We start from the raw sequence: 25,756 nt of genomic DNA, 5'->3' as shown, positions 1-25,756 counted from the left end.
TCCATCTTTTACATTTCTTTTCCTCAACTGTTCCCACATTATACTTCTGTCACCTCTGTCAATTTTCAGCCTCTGAACTTTGATATTGGTAATCTTGTGATATTTTGACCAACAGACATAAACATTTGCCACCTCGTATCATTGCCAGGTCCAGAATTTTCAGAGCAAAATAATCAATTTGAGACCAGGACATTTACTTACAGTTCAGTATTAGTTATTCATTACGTAGCTTACACATCAATTCATGAGAAAAAATAGAAATTTAGAGCTGTCCGTATTTCGTCAAAGGTTCGAGGCTTGTCTTATATATATACATATATATATAAACTGAGTTATGGCACCCTGCAAGCGAGTCACAGAAAAGGTGAAAAAAAAAAAAGTCAGAGAAATCAATTACAATAGTATAAAAGAAGGTAAAACAGAATTAGAACAAGGAGGAGAAAAACAACAAAGTAAAAGGAAACTAAAAAGAAAGGTTTCACAAACATACAGCACATAACTCCCCTGCTCCTACAGGTGATATGTGGTCCTGAGCTGTGACCACTTTCTGAGCAGAGAGAAGATGTTTGTTGGAGGAACATGTGGACTCTCATCACAGAGAATATTTCTTCTCTAAACAACACAAGTCTCTTCTAGATAGAGAAGAGTGTGCGGGTGGCCTGCAGGCGGAGGCGTCCTGTTAGGCAAATTCTCTTCCCACAAGAGATTCAAACCTGGCTCCTGCCATGCTTTTGCAGTAAAATATATTCACTTCTATTTGCCAGTCTCCTGGCACTCTCCCCACACCGACTGCAAATGGATTTGTGTAGTAAGAAACAGAGTTTCTGAGTTTCAGGGTCACCTTTTATATTTGGCTTTGATCTATTAGTGCACACATCTGTGCACAGGAAGTTCCAGTGGTGCACATATTTGCAACAGATTGACATGTTAGACAAGAGCAGTATTTGATTATTACATTTGCTTGTCCATAAATTAGTTTTTCTTTGTAGTTTTTTTTTTTTTTTCTTTTTTTTTCTATTTGCTTCCCCTGCAGTTTCACAGTCAGGTGCTAGTGTATTCTGTTGTCACATAATGGCATTTTTATTCAAAGCTTAGTTAATGGCTTTCTACTCCACACAACTGGAAATTTCCTCATACTGACCAACACTGCCATCTCTAAAACTATTAGTTACAAATAGACATGCTAATGGTTAGCTATATAGTAGACGTTCATTTATTATCCAATAAAACATTCATATGAAAATGCAGTTTTTTTCATGTGAATGTTTACACAACAACTCGTGGTCCCTGCAGCACACTGGTCTTTACAATACAACAAATTTTCACTCAAGCAGCTTCTGAGTTTAGCTACAACTCATACCTTGTAAATATATCATGGCCACATAACCTTTCCTGGTTTTATGAGCTGGCCAATACACAATGGATTGTGGGAAACTAAGGGCTGCAGATGACATACTGGTTGTATCAAATAGAAGCATTTCTTGGCCGCTTTAAGAGGAGTCTGAAATGGGACAAGTCATGTCGGCACAACATATTTAGTTTAGAAATGTGGACTTCGGAGGATCCAGCTCCTGAACTGGGACCCAGCAAGAGACTAATGGAGAAGGAAAATGAGATGCTTTGACATTAATGTGTGTTATAAATCTTATCATGGCTCCTCTGTCTGTCCATGTTAAACTGAAAAAAGACTGGTTGCAACATGCCAGCTTACAAGTCTACATTTATAGGGTTGAAAGAGCTGAAGGCAGTGTCTCTTTCAGGCAATAGTACAACAGGGAAATGTACTCACACAAACAGCAACTGCAGCAGATCAGGGCAGAATGAACAAACAACAGAGATCCACAAACCACTACAGCAATATTTACTTTGGGCTGGATGCAGCCAGTGTGCCTCAAATACAGACCTACCAATCAGGGGCATAATTTAGTGAATTGATGTTTGAAAGGCAGAATTTAGCATTCCACCCATTGGTTACGAAATAGGGTTGAAAATAGGTTTACATGGTTTGTAAAAAAGGTGATGCAAATTATGTGCCAAAAATGCGATGGTAGGCTTTTAACATAGGCTTTCTGTCGGTGTCACACGGCATAGAGAATTAATTTCAGAAATGAAAGAGGATGTAGCCAGGATTATTTCCAGTGGATCAGGGAGCATTTTTTGACTTAACAACTGTGGAGATAATACAGCTATTATTCACATCTTATGAATCCTTAAAGTCAATCTTATTTATTGTAAATGCAGTTGATTGCAGCTCTACCTTGTATGATATCACAGATTAGAGACTTGGTTATTTAATTCATTTATACATATTTTTTGCTTTAGGGAAGAGCTGCTCATGTTCAAAATGCTGACTGTGGTATACCCACAAGAAAAAAACAACTTGTGAGTTTACTATTGAAATATTTTTCCTTGATAATGCTTAATAACATTTTCTCACAGAATATATTGTCATATATATGTTGAGGACGAATGTTGGAAGAATATTTACTCTTGCTGTATTGTTTGAATTTGTGATTTATGTGTTGTGTTGAAAGATACTATGAGAGAACAATCTTTTGCTGATATTATGATTATTATACCCATTATCGCAGAGTGTATATTTATAGTTATACTTCTCTTTCCTCTCTCCTCACTACTCTTGGTAATCAATTATTAATTAAAACAACCGAGCTGGAATTTATGGGATTTGGGTCCACCATCAAAATCTCTGAGAGACTCTTCAGATGAAAATGTCCTGTTTATATAGCTACATTAATGGATAATGTTGCAATCAAGCAGCAACCAACAATGACATCACCCACTGATTTGTGAACTGCCGTTTTGAAGCCTCGTGTTCAGATGTTGGCCATCAGAATCTTGCCATTTTGGAGCCAGAAGTGACCATATTTGGACGAGCTGGGGAGGAGCAAGCAGTTAATCTGACTGGTTTGATTGGTAACCCTTAGACAAAACCTGACTGCACAGAAGGCCTTTCAATCTATGGAACGCTGATACTGGTGTTTAATTGTAAAGCTACTTGCATTTTATCTGTTCTCACTGACGGTTTTACGGTTGTAGGCAAGCATGTGTTTCTCTTTGTCTTCCATGCAATCCTCCACCACTTTATGAGAGTTTTTAACCTCTCCCTCAGAACCCATCATTCTCTCCAACTCTTCAACATCCCTGTGTGAGTCATAATGACTCTTCAGTTGTGTCCATTCACCCACAGCCTGTCTTGTCGCACACAGTAAACCTCTGGATCCCCCTCATTACGGACAACACATCACAGTTCTTACAGAAACACACTTTGATGGCTTTGCCTGCAGACTGCTAAGATGTTTTGCCTGGATAAACACACCTGCCAGTCAAGTACATTAGGTTATGAGTCAGTCATGGGTCTGTGGTGTTGTGGCCCTCTGAGACAGCAAACAACAGCCTGTTTGCTGCGCTTCACATGTGCTGAAACATAACACATGGTGCTCTAAGTTTAGTCACTAACAATACTCATGAGTGTTTGTTTTCGTCTGAGTTTTCGCTTTTGATCCCAGTAGTAGTCATACATGTCTCTGATAGGCAGTCAGGTTGATTATATATTAAAAGGAAATAATACTGCTTAAACTGGAAAGTGGCCCAATGCAGTGCATGCACATCCCCGTAGGGTTTGGCTTGGGTAAGAAACATGCAACAGAGCGAATGCTTTTGACGTTTCAGTTGAATGAAGAGCAGGGTTACAGAGTCACAGTGATGGTTTGGCAGCAGCGTAATGAAGTCAGCTGGCATCCATTAGGGAATGTATCGTTTCCTGGAAGAGAGAGGAACAAATAGCAGGTGCAATGGCAAAATTGATTTACAGTGAAGAATATGAATGTAAGTGGGATTTGCTTCATTCACAAACATGTGAAAAATAGTTCAGTGTAATATCTGTTTTTCAACTGGAGCTTCAGTATATAACACCCTTTGGCCATGTTGCACTGTGTTAATATAAAGTGAGCCTCCACACAGAACATTCAAAGAAAGAAATTTTGCCACCAACCCACAATGTTGTCATTTTCATATCTGTAATGCCTTTTAGATCCGTTCACACTGACTTATTAAGTGTTTTTTGATGTGACACCCCATCAGCATAATGGCATCATTTCTCTGTATGGTTAAAATCCTTTTTCTTTTTGGTGTGACAACACAATGGTAAGAGTTTAATGAGGTTTTCGGCACAAAAACGATTGGGTTAGTTTGAGGAAAACTACTACACTGTTAAGGTTAAGGGAAGGCAGCCAGGCTTAATGGGTATAATAATAAAGACGTGCTCAAGGTCAGGAAACAGTTGTTGCATGAAATGTTCACTGTCAGTTTGAAACTCAAAACAAACAGAAGTCTCCCATGTTAAAGTCTGACATTTTGTTGGCCCATCCATCCATCCTGACCTCCTCCATAATAACGTCTGACTTCCTTTTCTGCTCCCGTCATTACTATGACTGCTCGAGGGCTTTGTCACATGAGCTTACTACAAATGACTGATGTTGCTCTTCTTCTTGGTAGGATATTAAATGGACAGGTTTGGTGATTGTCATTGCTGCATGGAAAATATAATTCCTGTGACATCAAGTCTCCTGCACTTTCTTTCATCCTTTGGCCTTGTGTCACATTTTAGATATCTTAACAAAGAAATAATTGATTATGAAAATTATAATTTAGGACTGTAATGGGATCCCATATGTCATGAGTAAGATAGATAGATAGATAGATAGATAGATAGATAGATAGATAGATAGATAGATAGATAGATAGATAGATAGATAGATAGATAGATACTTTATTAATCCCCAAGGGGAAAATTTTTTCACTACAGCAGCATTTATAGAGTACATGAGTAATGAGAAAGAGTTAAAAAAGGAAATTGTCATCTTGTACTGTTACAAAGAGGATATCACATTTCAGTCATTGTTTAAAAGAGGACCTGTTTTTCTGACACAGGCACAACACTGTTTTAATACTTTTTCATCCTTTGATGTATTACAGAAATTTCTGCACTCATGTTTTGTCATGCATATTAGTTTCCATGGTTACCAAATTGTGTTGCATGAATACTGAGGCTAACCCACTAACATAGATCCTTCCATGACAGTTCATGGTCTCCAGAGAGATTCAATGGTATTGTTCTTATAATTGCTCAAATCATGTATCTAACATAACAAATTCAATAAACAAATGACAAACGAACTGCTCCAGAGTTTGTTTGCCTTTAATCAGACACAGACCCACCTTTTTAAGTGATCTCTATCCAGTTGGTCATCGAATGACGCTTTGTTTTCCCTCCAGCCTAAATTAATCAGACCAAACAGGCAAACAAACCTTAAGTAACTTCACATGTATTATCAAGGGGTCATTGGTGTTTCCAGTCCCTTCCATTTATTCAGTCTATTCTGTTTTTTGGTTTTGTAGCAGAAAATGTGATTCCCATTCCAACATGAACAAGGAAATAGATAAAACAAAATGTGATATAGGAATACATGGACCAATGAGCTGGGTTGGCAGAGGTGCAGGCTATGTGCTGTATTATAGGGAACTGCTGAGATGTGATAAAGCACTCATTAGTTAGTGTCAAGGTTATTATGTAATTGGTCTAACCAGTATATCACCTTTTAGTGTCAAGTATGTAAATTGTACATTATCCAGTGTAGAATAACAATATATCATAAAAAACCCTTAGGCCTGTAGTCTCAGCTGAATCATTACGTGCATGGTATTCACGTTTGAACCCCCCAACACATCAACTTTACAAAAGTATGTCTTTGATTATCCAAAGGATTTTTCTTTCACTTGTAAAAATTTTATGCTTCAGGCTGTACTTTAGGACAAAGCAGAGGAAAGAATGAGATCCCTCAAGGATTTCTGGACAAAGACTCGTGGAGTTGCTGTGAACAAGAAGCCCCAAGGTTAATTCAGTGATGTGTAACTAGAAATAGAAGCAAAGAATAGATCTGTATCATCAAATGCATCTAGGTGGGCAAGAAGGAAGTCAAACAAAGGAGCCAATTAATAGCTGTAATTGGTGCTTAGTAAAGTGTAATTACCGAGCTACTAATAGGGGTAATTTCACAGTTGTCAATATTTTTTATGATTTAAGGACACAATTAAAAATGCTTATTTACTAGTTACCATTAACGTATGACACAACAATTCAATGAAACTGATCTTTGCCAAGTCAGGTGGTTTAATGTGAGACAAAAACACACATCTGGGAAGTCAAGATTAACCTGGCTGTCTAATACCTGCTCCCTTTTACCAGCTTCCTCCTGGTTCTTTACCCTTGCCCTTGATCACTGATCATGAAGAGTTAATAATGTAATCTTGAAAGTTGTGCCATGACTATTCTTAGCATTGCAGTGTATGCAAAAAGCAGATACAAAACAGTTGGTTAAAGCAACACTGGTCTATGATGCAGTCATGGTCTTTTAAACAGTGATGTGCTTTTTGCTTTCATTCCCCTTTGGTTCTCTGTATAATTGGCTGCCCATCTTCCTCCCACTGGTCGCCACTCTTCTGGCAGTGTATCTGTTGTGCCAGTGAAGGGTCACCTCCCTTAGTGGTGGCCCTCTCCATGTTGTGCCGACCTACAGGAAGAGATGCTCCTTGGGAGGTCTCCAGTGACTAATCGTGCTTATTCTCTGTGTGGTGCCAGGCACTAACACCAGGGGTGCGTGAACAGAGCACAAACAGATAAGCACAGCAGGTGGAAGAAAAGGAAATGCAGGCAGAGTAAGGGGCACATTTGATAGAGAGAGACACTGGTGCCCACAAGAGAAGAGGGCATGGACTGAATTAGGACGGACACTGTGGGGGAGTGTTCGAGAAGATGAGCTTGCTTAAACTCACCTTGAAGGAAACCTACAGTTTATTACAAGATTGTCATAGTTTTATTGGTTTGTCTATCATCCTATTTTTAACATTAATATTAACTCTAATTATTTAAAGTTAATTGATGAGATATAGGAACAGGGCAAAATCAAAAAGCTTTTAAAGGAATAGTGAGTCTGAGAGAGAATCCTCATGTCTGTTAAATGTGAAACATACTTTTTTTAGCTTTGCATAAAAACTTGAAACAATGGGAAACATAGCTTGACCCTGTCTAAAGTTTAAAAGTACCCCTACCACCACCTCTAAAAATGCTTTTCCACTGCATGGTACAACTCAGCTTGATTCACCTTTTTTGGTTTTCCAGCAGGCAAAGGTTAAGAATGAGTACCTGTTGCTTTTATTGGTATCCGCTCCATCAGTCGATCGAGCTGCACCGATATTAAAGGTGACGTGAAAATCCCACAGACCACTGATTGGTCAGAAGGAATCCTCTCTAGAATTATGATTGCCACTGTTAAGTAGCCAATGTACTACTCGATTACATGGCAACCCGCAAAACCACCACATGGTCATTTGACGAGCGGCAGACGTTCCTGTTTGGTTACAGACGAAAGGATCCACCGAGTGTGTGCATAGTTTCACAAGACATCACTATGATGGCCACCTATACAGAGAGGGTAATACCTGCAGTGGAAAATAAAATCCAGAAAGTAGCTATCCCAAAAGCAAATAGAGTCAAGGGGATTTGAGCCATACCACGCAGTGGAAAAAGTGGCATGAGGCTAATTTCAGACCAAACATACAACTGCAAATATTTGTATGGTGAGTGAGAGTTGTGGGACTGAATTATTCTGAAAAAGTAGACCGTAAGTACACTTAAATTGTAATTCCTGTTTATTTTGAATTTTTTTTACAAAGTTGACAGTGCACAATTATTTTTTATTTTAATAACAAATAATCAGAATCAGCTTTATTTGCCAGGTATTTTTACACATGCAAAAAATTTGACTCCAGTGATAGGCTCTCAATGTACATACACAGACACAGACATAAAAAGATAGTAATTAATGAAATTGATATATGTGTTTATTTGTTACATTTACAAAGTTGGGAAAGCAGTTTATCAAGCTGAATGTAGCCTTTCACATAAAAAAAAATTACCCCAGCCTTTTCCACACAGTGAAATTAAGTAAACACTGGCATTGGTTCGGTATTGGCCGCTACACCCAGTCCAGTGATTAGTTTTGGGACTAAAAAAAAGTCAGATTGATGCATCCCTGTTCGAGACCATTCAACAATAAGTAACTCAACCAACTATTCTAATTAATTAGAGGCAATGCAAAGCAGTAGAAGGCTATGGGGGCTGCATGTGGAGGGAGAGAGACAAAAGCAGACTCATGAAGGCTATTTTTCAGATGAGCAGTTCTAATCATTTTTGTTATAAATTGAATAATTACCATGAGTGAAAATAATGTTATGTTGACAGAGACACTGCCAGTAGGGAGATGGGAGACAACAATAACAAGATATGCTGCAGAATGGCACTACACTTCTTTCTGTAATTAAATAAGGAACAGTCTGCGCATTGCATTTAGTGATTATTAACTAAATGATCTCACGCTATGCATGCAGTTACTCCAAAATATATAACAGAGAGAACAAGAGAGCGAGCATTTGAGTTATAGTAACAGAGTCTGTTGTTTACACTTGGATCCATGGGAGGTATGACACCAAACACGGCACAGTAGGTGCTTCATCTGGCAGTAATTCACATTTATTGAACCTCCTATGAACTAACATTACATCATTACATCAGCATTACGTCAGCAAAACACTGATTATTTTTTTCTAAAGATAAAACAAGTAGCACCATTAAATCCAGAGCTGTAACCTGTTCTCAGTCTATTTGCTAAGAGGATATAACCAGCTGGCTCCAGCTTCATATTTAGTGTACACAATCAAAAGAGTGGTGTGATGGCCCTCTATCTCTCTGCCGCCCCCTGTGGGTGTGTCTCTCTCACTCGACCTCTTTATCTCTCTTCTTTACTTCAACCCTCCCCTGTGTGTTTTGTAGGCGTGGTAGTTGCACCTGAGGAGGGAGTGGCCTAAGAGTATAAAAGTGCTGCCTTCCTGCGATTGCTCCCTCTTTTCCTCTGCTGAGAAGCATGGATGCTGATCACATGGCTTTTGCTTTTGTTATTTCAATTTACACTTACATTCACTCTTTACACATCCACACATGCTTACATTACTGATACATTACATTCCCAAATTTTTTTTCTGAGTTGCTTAGTTTAATTTAATAAACAATCTTTTCTCTTCTGATTTGTGTGTGGAGTCTCCCATTTGTCTTGAGTTGGGTTGCGTCAGTGGTATTAATCCTCTCATCTAACTCTCGGCAACAAAGTGAATTAGTGTGCTGTTCAAAAGCTCTATTCTTTAATTGTGTCTATTAATTGCATTACATCTAACTCTGCATCAAAAATGTCAGAGGGGGACATGTCCATCATGTGGTCTACTTGAGTCAGTTTTGCTCAATACAAAAATGAGAGGGATTATTCTCATGTGGCTGAACCTGGAGTAGTTTCTTCACACAGATACAATTCATTTTCATGAATTATTAACATTTTACAATGTGCCCATTTGCTGTTTCATTTGATGTGGATTGTCAGCCATCTCGTTTAATTGTCTCATCATTTTTGAGCAAGTTTCTAAGTATTGTGTGTGAGATAGTCCTCAGATTGTTTGTCTTCATAATATGACATATTTGAAATCAGTTTCATCATACTTTCTGTAATAACTTATTCAAATGATTATTGTTCAGAAATGAACTCCATTACCACTTTACCTGTTGGAATAGTCTGGAAAAGCTTCTCAACAATCATAAAGCCAGTTGCTGCTGCAGATGCCCAATAAGTAAGGTTGTGTGAGAGAGGTTGATGTGGGTTTTGGATTTTGGAGTGTATGATCTTATTTCTATAGCAAAGATTTTGTTCTCAAGTGAGAGTAACAGAGATAATACGAGTGTTGTATCAGAGAATCTGAAAGTGAGGGGTGAACCACAACGCATTGTTCAATTCTAATCTATAATCATGAGACAAAAGAATGAGACCCTAACTGAGGTTTCCCTGAGGGGTCGATGACCTCTTTATGTGACAGGGAACATACATGCAACATTCTCTGTGTTGAGATTCAAAGAAGGAAATTCTGTGTGATACAAGTTCTGGGATCAGAGATTCATGCAGGTACTTTGATACGTATTTTACATATTTATATGATGCAACTGGGCAGCAAACATGGCACTGAGTTCCATTTTTTCCAGCTCAGCCCAACACATTCACCAGGTTACCAGGTGTGCACATCTCACTTTGGTGGCAATATACGCTCTCCATGGTGCTGAACTGTTGAGCTATAACTTAACAAGAAACACTGGGGAAACGTAGATCACAGGGTGGTGGATGTGTGATCCTGCATGTGGTCCTGTCTCATCATCATGACTCATAGACACAGATAAAAAGTTTAAACACTTCACCTTTAATGAAACCTTGCAGGCAAAAAACAAGCATAGGGAAAAAGAAGAGGGCTGATGTCAGCTGGCAGTAGGCTGGCAGAAATCACAGGCAAACAGAGCAACAGGGACAGGCAACGGGCAAAGTCCAAAAACAGGCAGGAAATCAGAGCTAGGCAGATGATCAGACAGGAAAAATGACTGGAAAGCCATGGCAAAAGCAGCACAGTAGACAGTTTGGTATCGAATGAGTGAAAGTGGATGGGCGGGCTATGAGCTGTAAAAGCAGGAGACTGTTGGGAGAAGCTGGGTTACCACAGGACAGGTAGCAGCGGTAGGATCTGAAAAAACAGGAGCGTTAGGGAATGGAAAAAAACAGCCAAGACTGACTGAACCAATGAATGAATGAGCAGCATTGTGACAGAAACAATGTGGTTTGACATGAAGTCAGTGGTTGAGTAGAATTGGATAAGTGGGAGCACTGAGCATAGGTCAACCGCCATAATGTCCTTTAACTAGGAACCCATTTCTACCTGGTATGAAGATGTGATCTGCAGCTGGATATGTCATCTGGATAATGGCATCTGATATTTACATTTATACTTGGTATTCATAAGTGTTCTACTTATTTCAATTCCACTCACACCGATTAGATCTGATTATGCAAATGAAGTGGGCACGGCTGGGGAGCACACTGTCAAGTCCCAGATCCAGGGAAGCGATGCTGCAGTATGGATCGTACTATTTACTTGTCTTTTTATCTGATGTGGACATGGGTGTCTACAGCTTTTTGCAAGACAGCCTGTGACAGCAGGAAGAGGGAAAAATGTTACTAAACATAACTGATTCCATTTATATCTTGCTGAGATCTGATCCAGATGTGGTTTGGCCAATGCAGAAAAGGAAATATTTAGATATGTAAAGACTCCATGTTAATGCCAGCTTTTCTTACTTCTCCAGAATATCGCCCAACAAATAAGATTACGTTTTTATTACCTCCTCCCAAAATCACATTGTCTCATTGGAATGGTTTCAGAAATTAAACTGGCCCAACAGGCAAACAAGGTTTGGCAGCTGACAATCAATAGTAAATTAATCATTCTTATTTTAAATTATAATTTTTAGTTTTTATAAAGCAGGGTCCTGAGTTTCTTTTCAAAATAAATACAGTATGTATGAAGGCTTCAGGGAGGCAAACGTGTCTTGAGCCACTAATGAGCAACAGAAGAATAAATACAAGATGTTTGACGTGCAACAAAGCCAACGGTGAACTGACATTATTCATCATCTCATGTTGTTTTAATCATGAAAACTGAAGAAGACAGTCACGAAGGTTGTAATAGTATGTACACTGGGTTTTATGTTGTGGATCTCATTGTGTACATGCATGCATCTTCAGAATGTCTTTGACCTGCAAGTATCTTGTGCAGTAGAGGTGGGCTCTCTTAGTGACAATAAAAACTATAATATAGTATAATTTTGCCTGTATATCATTATTGATCATGACTACCCTTGTTAAAGATGGTTAATATGGAATTAAGAGGTCTTCTGAACAGACAGAGCTGGGTATGTTGAGTCAAATTAATTTTCCTCATGGGTCTACAGTGTTCATAACACTGTACTAGTGTTAGTAAGTAAAAAAATGTCAGGCAGTTCTGGAAGGTCTGAGAGAAGTCTTTCCAACTCGTGTTTCCTCCAGCTGAAGACCATTTCAGCTTCTTTTGTTCTTGCAGCAGTGCTAGCTTTGTGTTTCTGTATGTGTCGCTCTAAATTGGCATAGAAACACAGGGAAGATTGAGACCACTTATCTGTTCAGCACCAAAAACCCTTTTGAAAGGGAGGTTACTACAAGTCGACACCCTCTGCTGCCAGAGCGAAAGGCTCAGAGCAGAAAATTCAACCCTGTGATCTTAACTGCCACCATGATCAAAAAGCTGATACCTTATCAAACAGTTAAATAGACTTTAATTTTGATGAGGCTAAAAAGAATCTGACATTTTAATAATTAAAGAAACAAGCATGAGTTACCGAATACACCTGAAGGACATGAAAAAAGTGATCGAAAAAGTTAAGGAAAGCGGTGGATTAAAATTATTAAGTTGACTTAGCTGGTCCACTTCCACTATTTATTGGCTCCAACAAATGTATAAATGCTGAAGGTACACAGGCAGGGATGAAAAGTGAAATTGAGGGATAAAAGGAACATTCAGGAGTCAGATACATTTTTCAAGTATAGAGAAACTCTAGAAAATGATTAACTGCTGCAAAGAAAAAAGGATGCAACAGTTATGAGCTCATTGTTTGCCAACATTGTTTTGCCTTTGTGCCATTGCATTTTGAATTACTTGGCAGACAACTAAACGAATGGCATCATTGAGAGGCAGTAATTGAAATAAATGAGGAATAGAAGGCTTTGGAAGAAGTTTTCATCTGTCAAGACAGGAACAAAGTTGCTGAAGGATTTACCAGATAGAAGAGAGAAAACAGAAACTGGTAATTGCACGGCTTCTGGCCTCATGATATTATCTCTTCCTGACATGTGCGCATCTCCAATTGATACATGCTGGGAACATGAGCATGAAGCTGTTTCAGTGCCTTTGTGTCTCTTCCCCCTCGCTCTTGTTACATTTCTCTCTGTGTCTCACTGATGACAGGTGCTGGATGACAACGATAAATGGGAAAGGAAGGAAAGAAGGAAAGGAGGTGTATTACAAGGCATCGCTCCTGATAATACCTCCAGTATTATGTTTTCCTGAAATACTGAAGCACTTTGTCCTTCAACAGGTCCAACAGTGAATTTAGACTTTAAACCTTGGGAAGTGTTACATTAAATGCACTAATACCCTCTCCTCTGTGTGTCCTTTTCGTTTGTCTCCCTCCCTCAGGCTCAGTGTCTCTCAGTGTGTTCCTGGTGTCTGTCGCCTTTGTAGTATGTGCCGTTTGGCTGGTAGCTCTCTGTGGCGTCTGCACCTGGTGTCAACGTAAAATGGTAAGTAAGAGCACTTGCCATTCACATATTTCAGTATTGACATTTGCTTCAATTCCCCAGCCACTCAAAATTGTATTTTGGTTATTGCTACTTCTCTTGGATGTTTGTTTATTTGGGAACACAGTCAGGTGTAATATGGAGGCTTTTTTTTACACGTACACTGTGAAGTAGAAGACATCATGTAACTTGCGAAATGAAAAATGTTTGCATGATCATAGATTCTGGATTTCCTAATGAAATGCAGGCTGAGTAAACCAAACATGCCTGGAATATATAAAGTATCTTATAGAAGGTTATTTAAATACAAAATAATTGTGATAAAAATGTTTATCCATTAGGATAAAATGGGTGACAAAGGGGTGACATTTTATATCCCAAAGGTCAACTTCTCTGTGCCATCTTAATGTTCAGCAAAAATACTTTTCTGGCCATTATCTAATGCCATAACTCAGGAATAGAAGAGGAGATTGTGATCATTTGGTCAGATACTGAGTTGGTGATGCTAATATCTTTGGTGTTAATTTTAAAATTGTGGTGATTGCATAGATCCTCTCTGGTTGAAAATGTGTGTGTGAAGCATCCACGTTTTACAATGGTAGCTTCTTTGCAGCGACATCTTGCTTTATTAGCCAAATTCTTTCGAAGTCTTCACTACATAATTTTAAAAAGTCTGTACAAACATGGACTTAAACAACGACTTGACTGGTTGGTGGAGGCATTAGAATAAATGTGATTTAAATTAGGATCTGGTTGATCAGATAAAACAGATAAACATCTTTTACTACTTTAAAGGTGTTAACACTCAGTGCTGCAGACACACTTCAGTCGCTACTAAAAAAGTGCTGCGGTTCAACCCAGCTGAATGACAGTAGGCCAAATCTCATGAAAACACATCGTCCTTCACAACCTCACATTTTACCGTCTCATGTTCTTTTCCAACATGCTTCTGAAAAATGTTATCATGCTGTGAAGATGAATTACAGTTGTGTGGGCCCTTGTGTTTTCTTTTGATGATGCTGTGACCTTGAATTGAATGTATACACCGATTTCTCGCTACTTGTTGTTGTTGAAAAGTGTTTTTCTTTCTCTGCTCTCTGGCACCAGAGCGAGAGGGAGGCTGTATGTTTGGCCACTACAGCAAACATGATTAGAAACCTTAGTGCACTCAGTAAACATGGCTCTGTGCACTCTGAGATTTGTGCATCATGGCTGTTTGCCTCCAGCCTCTAGCACCATGCAAATGATTCATATGTTAATGAGCATCACTCTGAGCTATTGGTGGGAGCGACTGTAATTCCTCCTATATAGTTTGGTCTGCTGGCATTTCGGACACTCTGTCCTGCTTTCCTCCCTTGTTGCCCGTCTTTTTACCAGCTCTCTGTCTGTCTCTGTGTTTGAATAGTGACTGGAGCACAGCAGTAGATAAAACATAGCAAGCTGAGAGTTACAGTAACTGGACTATTCAGACCAAAAATAGCTCAGCCAAATGATAAAACATTCACGTTTGCTCAGATCTGACTAACAAACTCACTTCTTATCTTTGTTTACTCTCAAATTATCTACGTCTCTCAGTGTTTTTGTGTCACCCTCCTCCTTTGAAACAGAATGGTCTGGTTTGTATTCGTCCCTTTGTCACTTTATCTCCTTGTGCTTGTCAGAATGTCACTGATTCCTTTTTCTAGGATCGTCCGTCTCGTCTCATTTCGGCCGTCACTGTAGTTTCCCCTTCAGAGTCCTTGTCTCTAATTTAAATCTTCCATATCATTATCATTTGTTTGCCACGCTAATAAAAGTTACATGAATAAACACCCTCTTTGGCTGTACCAAAACAAAAAATATTGTTACTATAATACAAATGGTAAGTAGTAAATGGTCAACAATTATAATGCACTTTATCACCTTCATGGTCTCAAAGCGCTTTACAGTTTACCTCCCATTCTGTTACTAGCACACCAATGGCGGCAGAGCTGCCATGCAAGGTGCTCGCTAGCCATTAGGAGCAACAAGGAGTTCAGTGTCTTGCCCAAAGACACTTTGGCATGTGCACAGGAGGACCTGGGGATTGAACCACCAACTTTAGGATTTATAAGCTACTCTACCATCCGAGCCACAGACGCCCAAATAAGACAGAGAAAAGTAGCACGGCTGACATTGTTGCTTGCAATATATAATACAAATAATGAACCAATCACAGTATAAGAATCTGTCATCAATAGACTTTCTGTCAATCAACAAACAAATTAATCTACTAACCTCTTCAGTTCTTTCCAGTAAGGAGTGTAGGCTAAGGCTTTTGTGATCTGATTTCTTTATTTCTTAAATATTAAGCAACAAGGAGGCAGACAAAACATCCAATTTGAAACCGCAGTACGCTCTGAAGGAATCGTAATGCCAACAGGATTACATTTCTTCAAACAAATACCAAATTTTATTTGTTTTCCCTACAATATAAGCTCCTTGTATGTTTCCATTTGTAGCAACTAAAGCCGTATTGGACATGTTTGTGGTTATGGTTAGGATTAAAGAGACAGTTTGTCATCATGTTTAAATATGGAAAAACATTTACATGAAGCACAAGACCGGATGAGTTTACTCATTAACATTTAACTGAAACCGCAATCTTTTCTGAAACCTCAACAAAAGAGCTTTTGCTGCCTAAACGTTTCCAGGGAACATAATCCAGGCAGCAATTATGTTTCATAGAATAAGTAATTGACAAAAACAAATTAGTTGTATATACATATAATTTCTAGGAGATTTATTGGGTGTCAGGTTTTGTGTAAAATATTTGAGCGATCAGTCACTTATTCTTGTGATAAATCACATATATGTGAATGTACCATACCAATGGATTCATTGGAAAGCATTTGCTCCGGGAGGGATGAAGCAGTCTGGTCTATTGCCATTGGTGTTTTTATGGGAGTGGAAAGGGGAGGAGAGTGAGAGGAGGAGGGAAGTGAGAGGCGGAGGCAGAACCAGCCACAGAGGCATACAGACAGGCGGGAAGCGAAGGTGCTGTTGGTCGGTGTTGAACATCCAGATGTGTGACAAACACGATGACAGCACGACTTAGGAGGACGCTCCAGAAGAAATCAGGGCCACACTGCTCTGAGCAGGGAATCACCCTTTCACATCTCCAATTCATCTCGTGTATCATCTTCAGCATCCTCCGCACAGCTTCATTATTTGAGACTCTGTTTCCAGCCTCCACTATCCTCTCTCTCTGTTTCTTACGTGCCCCTCCGCTCTCTCGTCAAACTCAGTTGCTCTGTTTCTCCTTGTTCTCTCGATCGTCCCTTCTGTTTCTCACATCCTCCCACTCTCTCTCAACATTGTACCTTCTCCACCCTCTCCTCTCCAGCCTCCTGAAGATTTTATGATTCTCTTTAATGATAGATGAGCTGCACTCGATAGCATATTCTTGACTTTTAGAAATCTATCCTTCTCTGAGTCCCTAATTCCAATAGTGTCCCGTCCTTTGTGTATGCACTGTATGTGATTACAGTGTAGTGGCTGGATGTAGGTTCAGGTTAGACCCGGGCTTCGCTTTCTATTGAAAAATTGTATCTATTGTGCTGCCGAGCTGGGCGTATGAGATGCAGCATGATAAATAATAGAGTGTATTGTGGATGCATTAGAGGTAGATACAGTAGACTACATAAAGATGCCACCTGTCTACGGGACTCTGAAAAGCTGTATTAAAACAAACACTCAGCACTGTGCCGTTTCAGGCTGCTTGATATCATACATTGAATATTGCATTCATCATTGAGTTTAAAAGGGAGCAACAGTTCTCTCAACCAAAAAGCAAATAAATACTGTATTTTATTAAAAGTGAATCATTTACAATAAACATTAGCATCAGCAAAAAAGATTTTAATCTATTGTTTATTTCTTAAGTAAAAGAAGATTTTTCTTTGCTTCACCAGCCCTAAATGTGGTGGATCAGAAAACACGTACGAGCCATTTTGAATGATAATACCAAGTGACCTGTTTTGTCTGTTTAGACGTGAGGAAACAAGAACATGTAGCGTTCCCTGTTTAAACTGGAAACATCTGTTTGTGTGTTTGTAGATAGGTTAGAGTTTTTTCTACCTTTTACAAGTGTTCCATTGTACTGACAGCACTCAAAAGCACAACTCAGGAGCAGGAAGTAAAAGCAGAAGTCTTTACTGAAGAGAGTTCAGTTCACAGGTGTACAGGCACATCCAGACAAACAATCCAAACGGACCAGACTGAAGCAATAGCCAAAATAACAGAACAAGGTGCCAAAAACCAGGAAGACTACTACTGTGTCTCAAATCACAAACTTATGTACTAACACTCACTATTTTGAGTGCATACGTGCATTCACACTGTCATGGAAGCATACAGTGCACTACTCGTACTCAGATGATGTAAATTGAATATGACACAATGGATATTTTTCACCGTCAATGGTTGCCATTTTGGCTTCGTAGAAGAGACGGAGGGACCACCAACCCAAAGTATTCTCAGAGCTGCAGCTGTGGCAGAACATTGCACAATACCAATGAAAATTATACACGTCTGCTCAGAATTGTTTATTTTTTTGCTACGTACCACCATGCTGTTGGACAGAAGCCATGCGTGTGTTTTTTTGTTTGTGTTAAACAGAAGGCATGAAAACGCTTTCATCTCTGGGTAAAATGATCAAAGCCGGCAGATATGGTGATAGGTGATGCATTCAAATGTTTCAGTTATTTATAGTAAGTTCAGACCAGCAGTGTGTGATTTGAGACACCACTAACCTTGCAGTGTTATTGTGCTAACTTGTAAGAGTACTAAGGGAAGCACGTGATCTGAGACACATCTTAACCCTCGTGTTGTCCTTGGGTCAAAATGACCCGCAGCTGTGTTCAACCAAGTTCTATTTTATTTCTATATTTTTATATTTTTGGGGATTTTTTTTTTTTTGGTTTAAAGAAACCCTCACAGCATCCTTGTCACCAATGATCCCAAAAAATATGAAAATATAGAAATAAAATAGAACTTTGTTGAACACAGCTACGGGTCATTTTGACCCAAGGATAACACGAGGGTTAACGGTAGGAAAAGGCCCTAAGTATAAACACAAACTGGCAAAGAGGGCACATCGACTGTATACGCTAGATGAGGAAAGACAATGAAACACAGGTGGAACTAATCAAGGCAGGGCAGGTAATCATGGCAACAGAAAAACACATAAAGGCAGGAAGTGAAGACTATCAAATGAAAAGAGATACGAGTACACAAAAATAAAACAGGAAGTGTTAAATGTAGAAACAAAAGAAAACATGGCCGAGTGATAGGAACGAGTTGTGACATCTATAAAAATCAAACAATTTTAGCTTGGGTTTATACTGGCATTTTTTTGTTTTTTAAAGACTGGAATACAGTCATAAAAGGGATTTTTTTTTTTTTTTTTTTTTTTTCGAGTGAATCTGTAACAGCTCTTCCTCAGTGACTCGTCTCACTTTTATAAATAATTGAAGGAACACAATTTATTCAGTTCAGCACATCCTGCTGTCAGACCGTCCTCATTTTCAGACTGTATGTCGTCTCCTACATGACTGGACAGAGTGTCTTGCCTGTTCGCTCCGTCACTTATACAACACGAAGGTCCCAGGTGTGAAGCCACTGTTCAACTGGTGCTTTTAAATTTGTATGGTCTCTTCGTTTGTGTGAGGGTCTCTCCAGCATCGTCTAACAGTCTAAAGAAATGAAGATCAGATCAAATGGAAACTGAACTGTGATCAACTGTGAAAACGAAACAGTCACATATGCCAAACTGCAAGAAAAGCACAAGTAGTAATAAAAAAAAAAAAAGAGTAGTAATAGGATATGCACATTATACTGTTTTTGTTAAAGTAACTGCACCACAAAATGACCACTTCTTCCGTTTTCTTCTCTCTAGCTGTTTGCGCAGGGTTATTGGGTGAAAATTCAGTTTATGAGTCTGAAAATGTTCAATTTTGAAGAACAGGTGAGGAGTTAAAGTGATGATTAAAAAAATAAAAAAAGCTATATTTGGTGGTTCTTGTGCAATCAAAAGTAGCAGGGATGAGAAGGAAGTAACCAGGACACATCTTTATTCCCAAACAGCTCCTGAAAGAGCCACTAGGATAAAGCAATAGCCCAGTAATTACAACCCCATTTCCAAAAAGGTTGTATCAAATGTAAATAAAACCAAAATGCAATGATTTGAAAATCATGTAAACCGATTTTGAAATTTGAAAATAGAACTAAGACAAATTATCAAATGTTGAAACTGAGAAATGTTACTGTTTTATGAAAAATATCTGCTTATTTTAAATTTGATGCCAGCAACACGTTTAAAAAAAGTTGGGACAGGGTCATGTTCAGCACTGTGTTGCATCACTTCCTTTTACAACACTGTAAACGTTTGGGGACTGAAGAAATCAGTTGCTGGAGTTTTGTAAGTGTAAAGTCTCATTCTTGCCTGATATAGGATTTCAGCTGCTCAACACTTCAGGCTCTCCTTTGTCCTATTTTTTGTTTATTGATGCGCCAAATGTTTTCAATGGGTGACAGGTCAAGACTGCAAGCAGACCAGTTTAGCACTCGGCCCCTTCTATGCTGTTTTTTATACATGCAAAATGTGGGTTAGCATTGCCTTACTGGAATAAACAAGGCCTTCCCTGAAAAAGACATAATCTGGAGGGCAGCATATGTTGCTCCAAAACCTGTATATATTGTTCAGCATTAATGGTGCCTTTCCAGATGTGCAAGCTACCCATGTCATGTGCACTAATGCACCTCCATACCATCACAGATGCTGGCTTTTGAACTGTGCGCTGATTAGTGGTCCCTCTACTCTTTCAGACTGGAGGACGTGATGTCCAGATTTCCAAAAAGAATGTAAAATTTTGATCAATCAGACCACAGGACAGTTTTCCACTTTGCCTCAGAGCATCTTAAATGAGCTTACATTTTACACACCTTTCCAACTTCTTTGGACGTAGGATTGTAATTAAACTGAATTGTTTTGCATTCCTGTAATTAATGTTACATTTTGGAATTTAAGATCTGACCACCATTGTCACAGGTGAGTTTAAACTTTCAACCCTTAGGCATGATTTGATATTCTTACTAATAACTCATGCAGAGGATTGGTATACACAGAATGTATTTTGCCAAAATGTAATTAAAACTCGATCAAGTTGATGAGGTTAATAACAGATGGTTATGTAGCTGAAATCTCCAAATGGGATCAAGTCCAAAATGTTATTTGCTTTTTCACTGGAAAATATGCTGTCTAATTTTGTTGAGCAGTACTTCGAGTTCTTGTCCATTTGGTAAACATTGTATGGCATACGTGCTCTTCATGTCCATGTTTGAGGTTACAATGGGAAGAAAAAAAACATTACGTAAGAGCAGAGGGTCTGTGTGACTCAGCGGGAAAGAGCTCAGTGTTATCACCCTCAAGAGTTCAATAAATCTAGAGTTCAATAAAACATAGAGGTCAATAACTGTAACTACTCTATACTGCTCCATTGAAAGCACTATCCATTAAGTGTCAAAAATCTGTACAGAGTAGGTAACGTGAGCTCTATAATATACTGCAATAGAAATGTATGCAGTTTTTCCACCTATTAAACATTTTCTCATCCTCTAAATGAGCCTGTTTCTCCCTGAAAGTCCCTCTGACTGCAGACACATTTCTGGTTTGTGAAGATTTGTTTTTTCTGGAGGCTTTTTTTTTTTTTTTTTTTTTTCAATATCTTGGATGGCGTTGTTTCTGTTTTATACGTTGTACTTAATGCCAAGGTTTTAATGGCATGACCCACAGCCTTTTGACATACAGTTCAGCATCTGATTTTATCCACTGATTACAACACTGCCACGCTAAAGAGATGTATTGTAAGTGATCAGCCAATGTCTTGCTTCAAATAAATTTCTAACATTAAGTGCATTCTTACTTTCGCTCTTTAATTGTTGTAAAGGTCACAAGATTTGCAGGTGAGATTGCTTTGCCAGCATGTCACTACTGAAAAGAGGAAGACCATTTGGTTCAATTGATTTAATGTAATCTTCACTATCAACAGTCTTCACTAGCAGTGGAAACTTTTCAGAGTGAACATAAGCAGCCGAAGTATCTGAAGCTGCTGTAGCCCCGATATGTTGCTACATCACTAAGAAGGAGCACATCTCCTCTGGTGCAATGCCGTAACCTCTTAATGCATAACAATAATGGTTATGGTCTGAATGTAATAACAATGGCAGCTTCTAAGGGTTTCATTAATGTTTACTGTTTACAGTATGTATACTGAGCTCTGTCTAGATATGTCTCCCATTATCATAAGGTGCCTGATTTCAGTCAGATGTAGCCCAAAGCTGCATTGTGTAAGTGTGTGCTCTTCGGTTTGTATGTAAAGACATGTGCCATGCTTGTGAGTGTGTGTTTTTCCTTTTCACTTGTAGTTAAGTAGTCCCTTGTTATGTTTTGATCCTCAGAAACTGGCTATAGTCCTGGCATCAAACCAGATTGTTGCTCTTCTCTCATTTATCATATTTTGCAACATGTGTTGGAAGCTGATGCGGCTCTAAAGCCTGTATAATGAACTATTCACTTGCAAAAATGCTTTGTAAACAACAATCAAGAAACGACTCTAAGCTCTGTGTTCCTCCCGTTACTCTCCGTCTCTGTCCCTCTCTTGTGTCTTTGCAGGGGAAGAGGAATAAGCCAGGGGTGGAGGCTGCCAGCTCTCCAGATTCTGTGAGAGGTCGAGGGGAAAATAAAGCCATCAAGTAGGTGTCAGGGAGAGAGGAGATGAAGGCACATGGAAATGATCTATGATGTGGTGGAAGAATCACATTTTAACAGCCATTTCTGATTGCAAAGCTAATCTCGTAGCTCCCTGCATGGTCTGAAATGTCCACCCTGATATGATGCCCTGAAGATAGTGTATAAGGATGCATTTCTCATTTATCAAAGAGGTTCAATTTTACCATCTCTTAGGAACACAGGGTATAAAGTTACTTGTATATATGTATACATCAAATGCAAGGTTATGGTTAATTAATATTTATCTTTATATTCAAAGTTAACAGGGTTCCCACTGGTCCTGGAATTTTTTCGAATATCACTGAGTTTTAAAAAGTCTATTCTAGACATGGAAAATCAGGAGATTTGATAATTTTTTTTAGCCAAGTTGTGGAATATCATGGAATTTTATTTGTATTTTTAGATACCATTTATCAAAATGTAATGTTTTCCATGAAGTATTTTTTACAGTGTTATTTTACTTTTTTCCTGAGTGGTTTTATCCCCTTCCCCCTCCTCAACAATCACTTCAGTCAAGATGTGCTTTCTCCTGTAGCTGGAACAAAGGTAAACATAACAGAGACTTAAGAGACTGTTTGAGTACACAACAAAAAAGACAGATATGAAGTTTGTAAAAATACTATTTATCTATTGAATTATGGAGCCCTTCACAGCCACAGCAACGGTAGGAAGCATGCAGCTGCCATCCCTGCACTGCAGCAGCCCAGTGGAGGATGGTCTTTAGTCGGCGGCAGCCCAAGGAAAATCATGCATTTTGTTCCCATTTAATAAGAAATATTTGCTTAGTTTAATGTTTAGCTCTGGATTTTGTCTGATGAGCACAAAGGCCGACTGTTTTTCTGTTCATTATAGATCGTGGAAATTCACCTTTGTAGTCAATGAAAATCAGAGAATTTGACATTTGATTTAGACTGGGAATCCTGGTAAATTAAAGAAACTGCAACAATCAGAATAATCAAACTGTAACTATCTTTTTTGAAATGTTGCTTTAGTTATTATTTGGATTGGAATATTTCTATTGGAGTCTCTGATTTTATGTTTTATTGATAAATATCAAAGATGCATTTGGCCGCCAAGGCACTGAATGACAAATTGAACAGTTTGTCTTTTTATATTACATCTTTGTTAATATTTCATTTTCCATTTCCAAAACTGTATTCTCTCATAATCCAACATGTGTTTATTCAATAGCTTGATGTTTTTGATTCACACAGACTTTTCTGTCCTCTGTTTTATTTGTTCCTTCACCCCTGACAGAGTGATAAAACGTCCATGTCACTTCATTCTGGGCATTTTAAAATAAAACATTTCAAGCTATCACGTTTTTGGACGTTCACATTATCATGGACTTAAACCTGACTTTTATCCTGTGAAACCATGTGTTGGATGTAATGTTAAGGTCACCTGATTTCTTATGAACAAGTATACTTAATATCTATAAAGAACTTTCAGAATCATAATTTTATCGGCATTTCTCCTATTTATTTACACTCTCTTCCCGAACCTTTCATGAGACAGTATTCTAACGTGTTTTTTTCTGCCTTGTTTCTCCACGCTTACTTCATCAGTCGTGATTTGCTTCTTTATAACTATATGTCATTGTTTGCTGCTCTCACCTGTCTTATTCTTTGCTGTCTCTCTCTGGCTGCAGTGATCTAGACAGAGACTTCTGGAACAACAATGACAGCAGCAATGTGCAACAGAGGTGGAGCTCCTACCCGCCCAAGGAGTTCCTCTTAAACATGTCTCCCTATGCTCCCTACGGAGACCCTCGCCTCACGCCCAAGTGAGTCTCAGTCACGGCTGGTAAGCGACCCTCTATTTGCGCAGGGCTGTAATGAACAGGGGCTTATGTACACCTTGAAAAACTCCAATGACTGGTTAACATAAAGAAAACTGACATTACTTGTAGTGTAATGATTTTGCATTCTAAATTGATGATTTTAGTCGAGTGTTTTGCTATTTGTGTGCATTAATATCTGACAAATAAGACTAAAACACTCTAAATTATTGCAAAATATGATCGATATATCCCTCTGAGCATTGAAAAGGTCACATTTAACAGTCTAAAAGGGGGGCAGAAAGCCTCATTTTGTAACACTGTCTGGCCGCATATCTTTTAACAGAAGTCTCCTCTCATCCCTGGTAATCCTCATGTTTTTGTATTCAGGCATGTCAACAGCGAGGTGGTGTTTAGTATGCACTGCTGGCCATGCAGCACCTGATAGAGATGTGCAGCACCATCCCTTAATATCGCTGTGATTCCAGGGACTGCCCTAACATTGACAGACATTATGACCACTTTCCAAATGATTGCCTTGAGATTGAAAGACAGTGTTTCTATCTACCAAGATCCATGCAAAATTAATTCATACATCCTATTTGAAAACCAGCATTAAATCATAAATATTTATGAGATAAAATTCCAGAGAGAATTAGAATTACGATAGAGACGCTACTTTGGAGTCCTATCTGGTTGTTATTGGAAAAACTCAAAACACAGAATAATAAATTGGGAAAGTAACATATTATTTTGCTATTGCAAAAGTGTACTGGGTGTACAAACCAAAATATTTGACAGCCCCATTGCCTACAGCCCTGCTGGCCTCACCAGACCCTCTTTGCCTCTCACCTGCAGCCCATGGAGTGTTACCATGGAGACGGACAACCCTCAGAGAGCTTATCTTGCTGTTTTACATGTAGCTTTTCCCCGTTTATACAACCTGGCCTTTTGGGTATTCAAAACTGATTCTCAGGATGCTTAACTTAAATATATAGTGAACATAGGCCATGAGGGTTTCTACAGAGGGTTGACTGTTGTTGATGTGTAGAAGGTTTTTTTTCTTCTTTGAGTGGATTACTTTGAAAGAATAGTTTGACATTTATGGACCTATGCTCATTTGCTTTGTGGGAGAGAGTTGGATGAGATGACCACAACATGAAGCTATAGCTAGTGCATTAAGAGTGGAGGAGATCAAGCCTGGCTCTGTCCAAAGATGACAAACCCATCTCCCCGCAATTCTAAAGCTTTCTAATGACCATGTTTTATCTTGTTTGTTTAATCGGTACAAAAACCAAAGTGTGAAAACAACAATTTGTTTCACAGGGAGTTTGGTGCTGCACTGTTCTTTGGCAAGGAGTGTTTGCCAAGCACTATTTTTGAGTAGAGACTCCGAAAAGTTATTGGACATAAACCACCACTTAAAATGGTCAATTGTTGTTTTTATACTTTATTTTTGTTGAACGGAGTAAACAACAAAATACAACATGCCAATTAGTGAGTTTAAAAGTTTTCAGTATATGGATGATTTCATTGCCACTGAATATTCATTCTGTTCTCAGTCTCACTGTCAGCTGGCTGTAGCTTTTTTCTTGAACACACATCTGAGCATGCGGTTCATCTTCTTATCTAACTCTCAACTATGAAACAAATAAGCATTTAAAAAAACATTTACAACTCTTCCTTTAATGGGGTGGTTTTTGTCCTTTTTTGTCTTCACGGCCTTGTTTTTTGTGCGTGAAAAGTCTTGTGTTTTTACTCCTCACCTCTTCCTCCAGTCGCTCTGTGTTTTCTGCTGGTTGTCACTACTCCCACTATCGCTCACAGGACTTTATGTGC

The 25,756-nt window shown here is 38.7% G+C and overlaps 1 protein-coding gene across 3 annotated transcripts in view; it reads left to right on the top strand.

Moving 5' to 3' along the window:
- Positions 1-25,756, top strand: part of syt7b (synaptotagmin VIIb) — a 99,059-nt gene that overhangs the window by 33,411 nt on the left and 39,892 nt on the right. For all 3 annotated transcript variants that reach the window (XM_069174302.1, XM_069174303.1, XM_069174304.1), the window contains exons 2-4: positions 13,228-13,331; positions 22,021-22,100; positions 23,789-23,923. In XM_069174302.1, coding sequence (XP_069030403.1) covers positions 13,228-13,331; positions 22,021-22,100; positions 23,789-23,923 — 319 coding nt within the window. The remainder of the gene's footprint in view (positions 1-13,227; positions 13,332-22,020; positions 22,101-23,788; positions 23,924-25,756) is intronic.

This window comes from Embiotoca jacksoni, unplaced genomic scaffold (assembly GCF_022577435.1).
Source record: "Embiotoca jacksoni isolate LCO1_2020_lvr unplaced genomic scaffold, fEmbJac1.0.p SCAF_6, whole genome shotgun sequence".
Classification (NCBI taxonomy): domain Eukaryota; kingdom Metazoa; phylum Chordata; class Actinopteri; family Embiotocidae; genus Embiotoca; species Embiotoca jacksoni.
The sequence above is the reverse complement of the archived record's forward strand: the minus strand, read 5'-3'. Positions and strand labels throughout refer to the sequence as shown.